Source organism: Hyla sarda, chromosome 1 (genome assembly GCF_029499605.1).
Source record: "Hyla sarda isolate aHylSar1 chromosome 1, aHylSar1.hap1, whole genome shotgun sequence".
In the NCBI taxonomy this organism is placed as follows: domain Eukaryota; kingdom Metazoa; phylum Chordata; class Amphibia; order Anura; family Hylidae; genus Hyla; species Hyla sarda.
The window spans coordinates 269,168,968-269,181,657 of record NC_079189.1 but is presented as its reverse complement, the minus strand read 5'-3'; the positions used below and the strand labels follow the sequence as shown (position 1 = coordinate 269,181,657).

Here is a 12,690-nt window from a genome sequence, read left to right as displayed (position 1 = left end):
GCAGTTCATTCCGACCAAGCTTCTGACTGTACTCCTATCTATGGGCGATAAGCGCAATTTATCCACTACAAGGTGAGCGGCCATAAGGCTGGTCCCTGCCCTAACCCTCATTCCACCCTGTGTCTTGGGTAATACATGAGGTGCGGTCCCTCTTCTTTCTCTTTTATCATAGATAATCAAAATATCGTCAAGATATATAATTTGGCGGACCCCTCGACTCCGCTGCATGGCCATGACTGGTCTCATGAGTTTGGTGAAACACCATGGAGTGGACGACAGGCTGAACGGAAGACATGTGAACTCCCACTTCCGATCTTCCCAACAAAATTGAAGATACTGATAGAAAGAAGGGTGAACAGGGACCGTGAGGTATACATCCTTCAGGTCTATCTTCGCCAGCCAGTCTCCCAGCAGGAGAAGATCCCTGAGCAAATGGATCCTCTCCATCTTAAAATGAGGATACACCACACATTCGTTTAGGCGTAAATTTATCTCAGGCCTGTGCCCTCCGTCTTTCTTTTTGACCAAAAAGATGTTGCTTACAAACCCCGGTTGTTCCTAGGGTACCTCTTTTATGGTGTTCTTTAGACTCAACTTTCAGTTCTGAGCAAATCAGATCTTTGTCTGAATTCGAGAACTGTATCACCTTGGGCCATAGGACCTGTTCGGGTGGAGACAAGAACTCTATGCAATAGCCGGACACCACTTGAAGAACCCAAGGGTCTGATGTAATCAGGGACCAAGCCTGGGTAAAATACCCCAGTCTGCCCCCCACTGGGATCTCCGGAAAGACCAGAGCTAAAAATCTCACCTGCGCCTCTAGCTTTCGGCAATCCACGTGCAGCTCCTCTCGCTCTCCAGGGACGACCCCAGAACGGAAAGAAGGGTGTGACAGGCTGAGGTGTAGGGACTGGAAAGTACTATTGTCTATCGTGGGCGTACTGAACTTGCCCCCTGTTATAGGGTCTATAGTAGGACCCGTGGCCGGAAGGGTGACCCCTACCCCTTCCAGCCTTGCAGAAAACCTTGCCCTGCAACAATTTCTTCAGGGAGGTCTGGGCTTTGTCCAGACTAGAGAACAATCCGACAAACGTATTAATGTTCTTAATGAACGATTTACCAAAAAGAAGGCCATCAGCCGAGGGGCTTGGTTCCTCAGTGGCCAAGTGTGTCAGTTGTGGGTCCAGCCGCATGAGTACAGACCGGTGGCGCTCCGCCGACATGGCAGTGTCGCACGCAATGCCCATCCCCTCAGTACATAAGCATTGACTGGTTCACCAGAGGCGACCGCCTGTTCCGCCAAATTTAAAATCTTGGTCAGTGGACACAAGACATCCAAAAGTTTGTCTTGTACGGACTTAAACAACCTGTCTACACCCTTCCTTGGGTTTTTGCTGGATTTAACAAGGTATTTAACGAGTATATGATCCAGCTAAGGCATCATAGCCCCCTTATTGGCAATGGAGGGCCTGGGGCATTCCACCCTCAATTTATTGGGGTTGCCCCGATCTAGAGATTTGCGCAACCAAGATTCAATGTATTTGGACACTTGCGGAAGAGGTGCCCATTCCCCTAAGCGTGGGTGCTCAATGTCATCCGGGTTGAAATAAGGAACCCCTTGCGAGTCCAGAATGGCTCCTGAGGGATTCCTGGACGAGGAAGCACACCTAGAAGGTGCGACAGCATCCTGCACAAACTCCTCCTCCTCTCCGCTACTAAAAACATCAACATTAGACAAGTCTGAGTCAACCTCGGAGTCTGTATCTGACTCGCCCACAAACGAGTCCGGCTTGTTCCGTTTGGAGGAACGTGAGGTCCGGCCAGCAATATCCTACTCGCAGGCAAAGGGTCTAGCGCTCAAAGCAGAATTATCCTCAGGAGGCACTGAGGACAAGCAGGATAGGTCGTATTGTCTGAAACATGTCGTCTCTTCTGGTCAGACTTACCAGGTCTGGGAAGGACGGAGGCCTGAGATGCCACGTGCGGGGTGGGCTGTGTTGTGGCGGGCAACGCCCACCTATCCCAGACCTGGACAACGACCTAGATATGTTCTCGTTCATGGAGGACATGGCTGAGGCTAAAGTGGAGTGTACAGACCGATTCACCATTTGCTGAATCATATCAGCGGAGAAAAAGTCCGCCTCCTGCACTAATAAGGGGGCGTCTTCAAGGGAAATTTCCGTCTTTCTTTCCGACATTGTGTACACACTTAGTAGGGATATATATTTGTATGAGTGATGAGACAACAATGGGATCACCGATTGGGATTCAGGGCTGTGGAGAGAACACTGGGGAAAGAGCAGTGTTAACCTTTAATCATGTGATATACACTTGAACAGTAAACTAGGAACACAGTAATGGATATCCCACAGGAGCCAGGGTATGTGGATATCACCCTGTTCCTGTCTAGACCACAAGGAATTAAGTATATACTACAGCACAACAGCAGTGGCTAAGCACCCTGCTGTTGCCAATAACCCATGGCACAGGACCTGGATCCCCGACGACGACTGCGGAAAGTAGCCGCACTAGCCCGGCCTAGAAAAATAGGTCGCACAGTGCGTCACACATCTCGCGGGACTATGCCCACACGAGCGTTCACGAGACACGCGCAGCAAGTCCCGCGAGACCCACCCCGAAGAAGAAGGCCGACGTCACAACAATGGCGAAGGCCTGCATTTACAGGGGGAAACCAGGTAAAGTACGCAGAAGCGGGGAAGCATTCCAGGCGGGACACGAGACAACTAGGAAGGAAAAATAGAATCGGGAAAAGGTGCTGGCAGATACAGGTAATAAGAGGTGTATCAGGGAAACTGGGCTGAGTGAAATCCCTATAACAACCGAAGGTCACAAAGGACTCCCAAATATTATATAGAACAAATCCTACAGAGGAGTCACTTATGTGTCCTGTCGCTGCTACTGAGCAGAAAGAAAGAGGAGGAGGCGGAGCTGCAGCCAGTTTATATGGGGCAGACTGTGATGTGATTGGTGGAGTGTAAAGGGGAGAGTCACATAGGGTTGCTAGGTGATCTTACACCAGCTTTTTTCTTCTGAAGGTTATTGTTATTTGCATTTTTTCTTTCTGCTATTGAGCAAATTAAAGAAGGAATATGATATGAGCCTCCTGTCTGCCATATAATCCGTTTCCACCTTTTCCTTGATCAGACCCATTCCAATTACTGTATAAAAGGAGCACTACTCCTTCTAGAATCTAGCTACTGAAGAAAGGAGTGGAGCTACTGAAATATAGCCTTATATCAGACTGCAATCCCCACCATCCACATTGTTACTAAGCACGGCAGGACCCGTGGCTCATCTCTCATCCAAAAACAGCATTGGCACTCTCATCCCTGAGCGCTCGCTCCAACACTAAGGACAGCGGCATCGCTAGACAGCACTGTCTGACTGAGAGCTCACTGCTGGGGAGCTGTCCACAGTGGCACCCCACAGCTAGAAGCTCCCAAACAAGCCATCAGATCGGGCGAGCAGGACATTGTCTCCACTGTACTTGTGTTCCTCCATGGGACTTGTCACTGGCCAGAGACCAGCATCGCCTATCTTCCCGTTAACATTTCTTTTCACAGGAGTGCTTGGTCACAGCCGCACTCTGCCTGTCCTATACCACAGGACAATATAGTGCTTTTTCCCTCTACAGGAGAGCATATTTGGGCATTTCTATTGGAACTATAGCAAGATGCCACTGACTGCACAGCAGTCCCATTGACTATTGCTTTGATTATTGCTTTTCTCCCTGTCTGCCTTTCCATTTACAGGGAGTACCTAGTTCTCAAATCATTGGTTACATAGTAACATTACTTGTATATTATTATTATTGGATAGCAGTTATTGTTTCTCTTTGTTTGCTTGCTCAAATACCTGTTACATAGGAACATACTTGACTGACCAGCAGGATCTAGTTGCCTACTTTAGAGCACATAGCGCTCACATAGTGACAAACATTATATACTGTACAGCAGTAATATTGCAACATTAAGAATTACATGGGAAGTCACCAACCCACTTCTTCGAACATCACAATCTCTAAGGGAATATTCTGCATGTTTGTTTTATGAAATTTTTATAAAAGAAATAGTATTTTTACATTTTTTATTGTAATAGGTGTCTTGGTGGGTGGTCCCACCATTTTATACACTAAATAAATACTGCCAATTTTTACCACATTATGGGCTGATAATACTGTTTACTTGTGATACCTTTTTTTTCTCCTCTTGATTCTTTTCAATTTCCTTTCCCCCACACCCTTCTTTACCTTTCCTCCTCCCCACTCCCTTTTTTCCCTTCTCTACTTACCTGTACCCTTACCTTCTCCCCATCCTCCCATTTATCCCATAATAGAACACCTGAAAACGGCACCTCTTTTTTTAACCCCTTGAGGACAGAGCGTTTTTCCATTTTTGCATTTAGTTTTTCCTCCTTACCTTTTTTGAAAATCATAACCCTTTAAATTTTTCACCTAAAAATCTATACAATGGCTTATTTTTTGCTCCACCAATTCTACTTTGTAATGACATTAGTCATTTTACCAAAAAATTTACAGCAAAACCAAAAAGAAAATCATGTGCAACAAAATTGAAGAAAAACTGCCATTTTGCAAATTTTGGGGGCTTCTGTTTCTACGCAGTAAATTTTTTGTGAAAATTACCATATCTTTATTCTGTATGTCCATACGATTAAAATGATACCCTACCTATATAGGTTTGATTTTGTCTTACTTTTGGAAAAAATCATAACTACATGCGTGAAAATTAATATGTTTGAAACTGTCATCTTCTGACCCCTATAATTTTTTTATTTTTCCGCGTACAAGTATGAGGGCTAACTTTTTGCGCCGTGATCTGACATTTTTATCAGTACCATTTTTGTTTTGATCTGACTTTTTGATCGCTTTTTATTAATTTATTATGGTATAAAAAGTAACCAAAAATACACTATTTTGGACTTTGGAATTTTTTCTGTGCGTACGCCATTGACCATGCGGTTTAATTAACAATATATTTTTATATTTCAGACAACTACGCATGCAGCAATACATCTTTATTTTCATTTACAGTTTTTTTATGGGAAAAGGGGGTTTATTCAAACTTTTATTAGGGGAGGGGTTAAATCATCTTTATTAAAGGGGTAGAAAAATAAAAAATGCCCCAAAGCCACCACAATACCTGTTCTGTGTCCCCTGTAGTTATTGATGTGGTTTTGGCAGCTCCTTTGCCCCCTGATGTCTCCTAAATACTTTTTTCTTGTTTGCAGCACAGACTACAACTCCCAGAAGTCAGTGCGTAATGGCTGCCAGCCAACTGCTTTCACTATCTGTGTGCAGGCTTGCACTGCATCTCACACACTGTACATGTCTTTTCTTTCAGGCTATCCTTCCCCCAGCAATAAATCATGCTGTGCTCTGAATGGCAGCTTATTCAGCAGAAAAACAGCAGCTATGTGCTCAGCTGTGACTGAGAATCTTCATTGCTTTTCTCTCACAGCTCACAAGCTCTCACAACAGGGCGGAGAGGGCGAGGAGATGTGTGGCTGTACAGCCAGAGCACTAGACCAAACAGAAATCAGGTGGTGTTATCCTGAAGGGTGGGGCTAGTCTCAGTGAGGGGTTTACACCAAGACAAGGGGGATTTGAGAATTACGTTTTTCTCTCATTTCCTGCCTGTAAGTGACAGCTGAAAGAGGGAAACTTCTGTATATAGCGAAAGAATGATATTTAGACAAATACACTGCTCAATAAAATAAAGGGATCACTTAAACAACACAATGTAACTCCAAGTCAGTCACACTTCTGTGAAATCACACTGTCCATTCAGGAAGCAACACTGATAGGCAATCAATTTCACATGCTGTTGTGCAAATGTAATAGACAACAGGTAAAAATTATAGGCAATTAGCAAAACATCCAGATAAAGGAGTGGTTCTGCAGGTGGTGACCACAGACCACTTCTCATGTCCTATGCTTCCTGGCTGATGTTTTGCTCATTTTTAAATGCTGGCGCTGCTTTCACTCTAATGGTAGCATGAGACAGAGTCTACAACTCACACAAGTGGCTCAGGTAGTGCAGCTCATCCAGGATGGCACATCAATGGGAGCTGTGGCAAGAAGGTTTGCTGTGTCCGTCAGCGTAGTGTCCAGAGCATGGAGGTGCTACCAGGAGACAGGCTAGTACATCAGGAGATGTGGAGGAGGCCGTAGGTGGGCAAAAACTCAGCAGCAGGACTGCTACCTCTGCCTTTGTGTAAGGAGAAGCACTGCTAGAGCCCTGCCATTAATTCCAGATTCTTATAAAAAGCAGTTTCAAATTTGTAACCTATGAGAACAAACAAGTAAAATTATCATAAAATAAGTTAGTGGTAAAGTGGCCAAATGTTTACAATCTGGAAGGGAAGTGGCTAATAGTTACTTATTAAATAGACATTATTTTAAATAAATAGTGCAGCATTGCTATTGACTTGAATCTTTTTGTTTTCTTTCTAATACTGTTTATTTGTTCCCACTAGCTTGCAATGGGAAAGATGATGGAGCAAGGTCCAGTACTTATCATAACCTTTCAGGCTCAGCTTGTTATGGTTTTAAAAAATCAAAAAGGGGAGATTGTTGAAGGAGATAAGGCAAGTATAACATTGTAAAGATGTGTATATGATATCTTATTTGAAATGTAGTGCACAGCTTTTGAATTCTTTACAGATGTGTTTATAAGTTTACTTACCTCAGGCAGAAATAGGTATTTTGTAATGTGTCCAAATAAAACTATTATGCATGAGAGAACAGAGCAAAGTTAAACAAACCAAGGCAATACAGGAAAAAAATTCTGTTCTGTTAAAACATTACATACTCTAAGGGACATTTATCATTGTTTCTTTGGTAAGCAAGTTCTGAATGCATTATTTTTTTTTGCTTTTGTTTTGCTTATATGTGACATATTTATCATACTATATCAGGGGGTTGATACAGTTTGCTCATTGCAAAAAACAATAAATCTCTTTAGAATACCACTTTGTAACACACTTGTCTGCCCTAAAATCGCTGTTGTGAAAAAAAATTGTGATATATATATATATATATATATATATATATATATACATATATATACACACACACACACAGATATAAAAAATATATATACAGTGATCCCTCAACTTACGATGGCCTCAACATATAATAGTTTCAATATACAATGGTCTTTTCTGGACCATTGTAACTTGAGACCAGATTCAACATACAATGCTACAGACAGTCCAGGTCTGTGAAATGTGTCAATATCCGGAAGAACTGACCAATCAAAATGGGCATTTTACTGGTAAAACACCTGTATTACTGAAGTGCATGCACTGACTGACTGTCTGGTAGCGCCTCCCTACAGTACAGGGAGGTATTACATGTTCTGTGCTACTCTTTACCTATGCTACAGTTAGCTGCTCCTTTGGACATCAGATAAGGGCCGCTCTATTTTACTTTTTTTGGGACATTGTGTGTGCTGTACAGGACCCTGAAGAAGATCCTGTCCTCTACATAGACAGTGATTTACAGCTTCCAGCAGATTTCTTACTTTTATATGTAAGGACTTGCTTTATCTGTAATAGTTATCTACTTATTTTTCTTTAATCCTCACTTTTTCCTATTTTTGGATGACATTACCAGGTTTCCATAGCGTTATGGTCAATAGTTTCAACATGCCATGGTAGTCCTGGAACTAATACATATTGTACCTTGAGGGACCACTGTGTGTGTATGTATGTATGTGTATATATATATATATATATATATATACAGGAATGTGGAAATCCTATCGCTCGACGCCCGGGACAAGTAGTTTTGGGCGCCGGGCAGGTGAATTGTTTATAGATTTAGCCCTGTATCGGGCTAGCAGGGACAGACCGACTTCCCCCTTGATTTTCTTTACTGCCGGTGTGAGGCGCAGGAGCGGATGCAAGTCTACACCTCACACACACCTCACACCGGCTCTGAGTGTATGGAGGGGGCGGTGACGGGCCCCAGCTGACCGCAGAGCCCGAGGTTTCATGTTCGCATTACATAATTGAGCCACGCCCCCTTATCTAATCCTCCCGGAGGATGGAGGACGCAGCTACACATAACACAAGAAGACAGGGAGAGAAAGGATGTCAACAGCTCGGCACACAGCTCCTCCCCTCCCCCGCTCACAGCTCTATCCCTCCCCCTCCCCCTGCTCTGTCTCCATAGGAACTAATCCACCACGGGGAGGTTGCATGTTTGCACGGGCAGGGGGGGGGGGAGGGGAGAGGACGTCTGGTGTGAGGTGAGATTTTCAAACCCATGCAACCTCACACCGGCCGGGACTGACTACAGCTCTCAGGGGTGTGGAAATTTAAAAAAAAACTACTTGTCCAAGGGACTAAAATGGAGCCCAATCTACTTGTCCCTTGTGTCAATCTACTTGTCCTGCACCGCAAAAATAATTTCAACCAAAATAGTATATAAATGAGGTCTTTTATTAATAGAAACTTAAAACAGACCTAAAAAACACTTTAATGCACTCAAATTTGAAACAAATAAAATATTAACAATCAACCTCATAAGGCCATTTTTTTTCTTGGACCTGCTTGGTTTTATTAGATAACTAACACACAGGTACAGGGGAAAGTGCTTTAACAGACGCTTCTTCTGCTCTTCAAGGATATGATTCTGCTGTCATAACAGGTTGACTTCAATCAGTGTCAAGCTCATGAGGTCTCTTATGCCCACCCACATGCCTGGTTCCACCACATGTTAGCCAGTACTGAATAGCTCTGCTGGGGTCATATTCCTCAAATTCAGGTCCTCCCATTTTAATGAGCATTAAGTCCTGCAATATACCCTGCTGAAGTCTTGTTCGAAGTGGATTTTTAACTATATTCATAGCAGAAAACACCCGTTCTGCCTCTGCTGTGGAAACACTTATTGTAAACATCATCTCCACAACTTTCAATATATTACACAGGGTCGATGGCTTTGTTGATAACACAGAGGAGTATGCAGGCAAAATGGTTATATTTTTATCTTTGAAATTTTTCATGTGTGTCTTAAGTCCACAAAATTCATTAAGAATAGCTGCCTTTTCCTCAGATGAGAAAATAATACTAAAAAAACTAATCAATTCCTCAAGGTCAGCTCTGCCATATGCATATAGTTCCTCTCTGCCTTCTGGCCATGTTGTGTAGTCAAAGACTTGGAATCCACGGGATGGCATAGAATCAAAGACTGAGAATCTTTCATCAATGTAACTAATAATGTTTGTAATGAGCTGCGCATTACATACGCTAGCAGCTGGTGGGCAATGGCCTGACAATTCAATCTCCCACCCTTCAGTAGTTAGATCTCCAAATTTCCTCTCCTCAGGGTGGTACAGTATAAAAAACTTCTTCATGTTTTCACCCCGCTCCAACTTCAAACCCACTAGTCTTAACACACATCTTTCAACAGCAGGCTTAACGTCTAGTAACAAAAGGTCATTAGATTGAAAAAATTCTGACAGCTGAGATACAGGCTCAAGAATATCTCTCAAAACATATAGGGTAGAGAGAAAATTTACATTTGTGATGGATTTCAAATATTTTCTTGCTTTAGCTGAAGACTCATCTGTCCCAGCACCAACCTGACCAAGATGCAAAACAACAGTTTGCAAGTTTTGCTGCATTGCTTTTATGGCTCTTCTTTTACTAGAAACCCATCTCACTTGCTTAATGTCACTGAAGTGAGCAAAGCTTTCTTCAATAACATTTGCGATTTTCTTTTGCATCTCTTCTCCTTTTAGGGCTATTCCAATAAAATTTAAAAACCCATTTTAAAGTTTCTTCAAAACAAATAATATAAGGAGTATTCTTTACAGCATCTAGAATCCCCAGCTGAAGCTTATGTGCTACACAGTGTACAGGCAGCAAAAATGGAATGTCGTTTTTTATCAGTGCTGCTACGCCACCCTTTGAACCCATCATTACAGCTGCACCATCAAAGTTTACCGATATAAGTGTTGGTCCAGGCTGTTCTGGAGACCTCAGATGCAGCATATTTAAAGACAACTTTATACCCTTAACAATTGCATTCAGCACACCTGTAGCATGTGCATGCTCCACTGGTACAAGGTCTATAAATGCTGTATAAGATTTCCCTTCATTAACAACCCTGATCAGCACACTTTCCTGTTCAATGATGGCATTATCTGTGCTGCCATCTGCAACAATACAGATAAACCTTGAATTCTGGACTATCTGTTTGATGTCCTGTCGAATTACTTCCGCCTCACATCTAATGAATTCTGAAGCCTTCTCACGGTTAGTGTAGTTTTTTTCCTAGGTCCACACCAGCCTTTTTCATTGCTCGGCACAGCATATCCATATCTGAAAGAGGCTTTCCTAGTTTTGCAATTAGGTAGGCATTATTAAATAAAATCATTAGCCTATTCCTTTCTACCTCCTTGAGTTTTTGTAAGGTTGTAATAATATTGGGCACGGACTGAACTGCAGAACTGGTACTAGATGCTGTACTTGTTGATGCCTCAGACTGCACAAGTGCTTTTTTATTTTCTTGCTTAAACCAGGAACAGCATTCCAAGTGAGCTTTGCTTGTTTCATGTGCCTTGATTGGCTCAACACGAAATTTATCACAGCCAGTTACAAATGCATTCCTTCCTGATCCAGAGCATCTCATTGCTATAGTAGGGTATTTTAGGCAAATTTCACAGTACATCTTTTCTTCCCCTTGGATCTCCTTTAAAACAAGCCATGGCCACGAATCTTTCCAGTGAGATTTAAAAGCTCTCTTTCTCTTGTCTGTGTCATACTTTTTGTCTTTTGACACAGAACTAGGAGTAGGAGTAGAATCTTGGCTTCTGCTCTCACAGGGACTGGGGCTTTGAGACACATTGCCTGCATCTTGTTTATTTGTTCTTTTGAATCCAAAATTAAGAAGACTTTGAGATGACATAATCAATCAGCGGTCACCAAAGCTGTTGTTAAAACCTGTACTGCTGAAGACCTGGATTTCTATTCGCTTATATCTACTCAATATTCCTCACCTTTTCCTTCCCTGAAAAAATGACAAAAATAAAATAAAATAAAAACCACCACTTACCCCTCCATCGTTCCCCTTCAGCTTCATACGCTCCTTCTTCTGTAATTTCTGTGTGTGCAACATTATGCAGACGCTGCACGCACAGGAAGTTTTATACTAAGTGTGACCCTAAGCAAAATTAAAAGTGGGGTCCCAAATGTCATATATCATACTGTTACAACAGGCACATACTGTATATTTTGTTTAGTCATTATACAAAGACTAACATTACCAAATGTTACCAAAGCCCAAATTATACAGCTACACCAGAAATCCTACCATTACCAACAAACTGTGACTGTTACCAACAAATGCTGGATTATGAAAAGAAAGCTAGGCAGGCATCACTGTGACAAGTAAATGACAACACATTTCAAATAAATCTTCCAAACAGGTAGAATAATTGCGGCACTCACCGGCTTTTTTCAGGCTTCTTTATTCAAGTGTGGGTGCATCAGCAGGTACACATACAGAGCAGAGCTCTGTATGTGTACCTGCTGATGCACCCACACTCTAATAAAGAAGCCTGAAAAAAGCTGGTGAGTGCCGCAATTATTCTACCTGTTTGGAAGATTTGAAGTGCAACTACACTATTGTGCTGAGCACCATCAGTAAGAGGCTAGTTAAAGCAGCTGTACTGCATTCTGCTGGCGGTACCAAAGAATATGAAAAAAAAAAAAGGAAACCGCACGTACCAATGTAAAATCTTTATTGTTGCTTAGGTTAACACAAATTCCTATGCACAAAGTTCGTGTTCAGCATAAAAGCTGGCTGACCTGCAAGGAGAGGCTGATGAATCATTTCGCAAGTTACCCACTTTCTCTAATGTTAAACAATCTAAAACTTGCATTTTCAGAATCTGCCACACAAATATTTAGGCTCTGTACTTTTCTGTATCTTCCCCAACCTACACAAATTTCCCATACATAAAGCCCAAAATGGTAATGTGGCCCATGATGTCCCATAAAGTACAGTACCCCCTTTTGTGCCCATTACAGTTAGAGTGTAGGTTATATTCCTCAATTAGATAGGTAGCTTGTCCCCCTAGGAAGTAGGAAGGTAAATAATGTCCTAGATAATGTGTCTCCCCTATACGAAGACAGACCTATTGGGAACCCCCTATCTGATCATCAGGTAGGGCTCCCTAGTACATATATAGGCCTGATATATATATATATATGACCCCCATCAGGTAGGGCACCCCAGTAAATCTATAGGCCCCAGATATATATATATATATATATATATAACCCCCATCACTGATGGGGGTCATATCTATCGGGGGCCTGTCTATCTACTGGGGAGCCCCACCTGATGATGAGATAGGGATTCCCAATAGGTGTACAGGTCCCCAGATATATATGACCCCTAGAGCTGGGCGGTATACCTGTTCATACTGAATAATGGTAATTTTATATATAAAATTTTCACCGCCCGCACATAAGGATAATAGGGCATCTTCTATGTGCTGGGACCTGTGTGTCACAGTGGGGGAGTGAGCTGTGACACTCTGTGCAACCAGTATACCGCTGTTTCTCCAACCAGGGAGCCTCCAGCTGTTGCAAAACTACAACTCCCAGCATGCCCAGACAGCCATTGGCTGTCCG

The 12,690-nt window shown here is 42.5% G+C and overlaps 1 protein-coding gene across 6 annotated transcripts in view; it reads left to right on the top strand.

Moving 5' to 3' along the window:
- Positions 1–12,690, top strand: part of TIMM44 (translocase of inner mitochondrial membrane 44) — a 443,715-nt gene that overhangs the window by 329,527 nt on the left and 101,498 nt on the right. For all 6 annotated transcript variants that reach the window (XM_056572218.1, XM_056572200.1, XM_056572226.1 and 3 more), the window contains exon 12: positions 6,517–6,627. In XM_056572218.1, the coding sequence (XP_056428193.1) occupies positions 6,517–6,627 (111 nt within the window). The remainder of the gene's footprint in view (positions 1–6,516; positions 6,628–12,690) is intronic.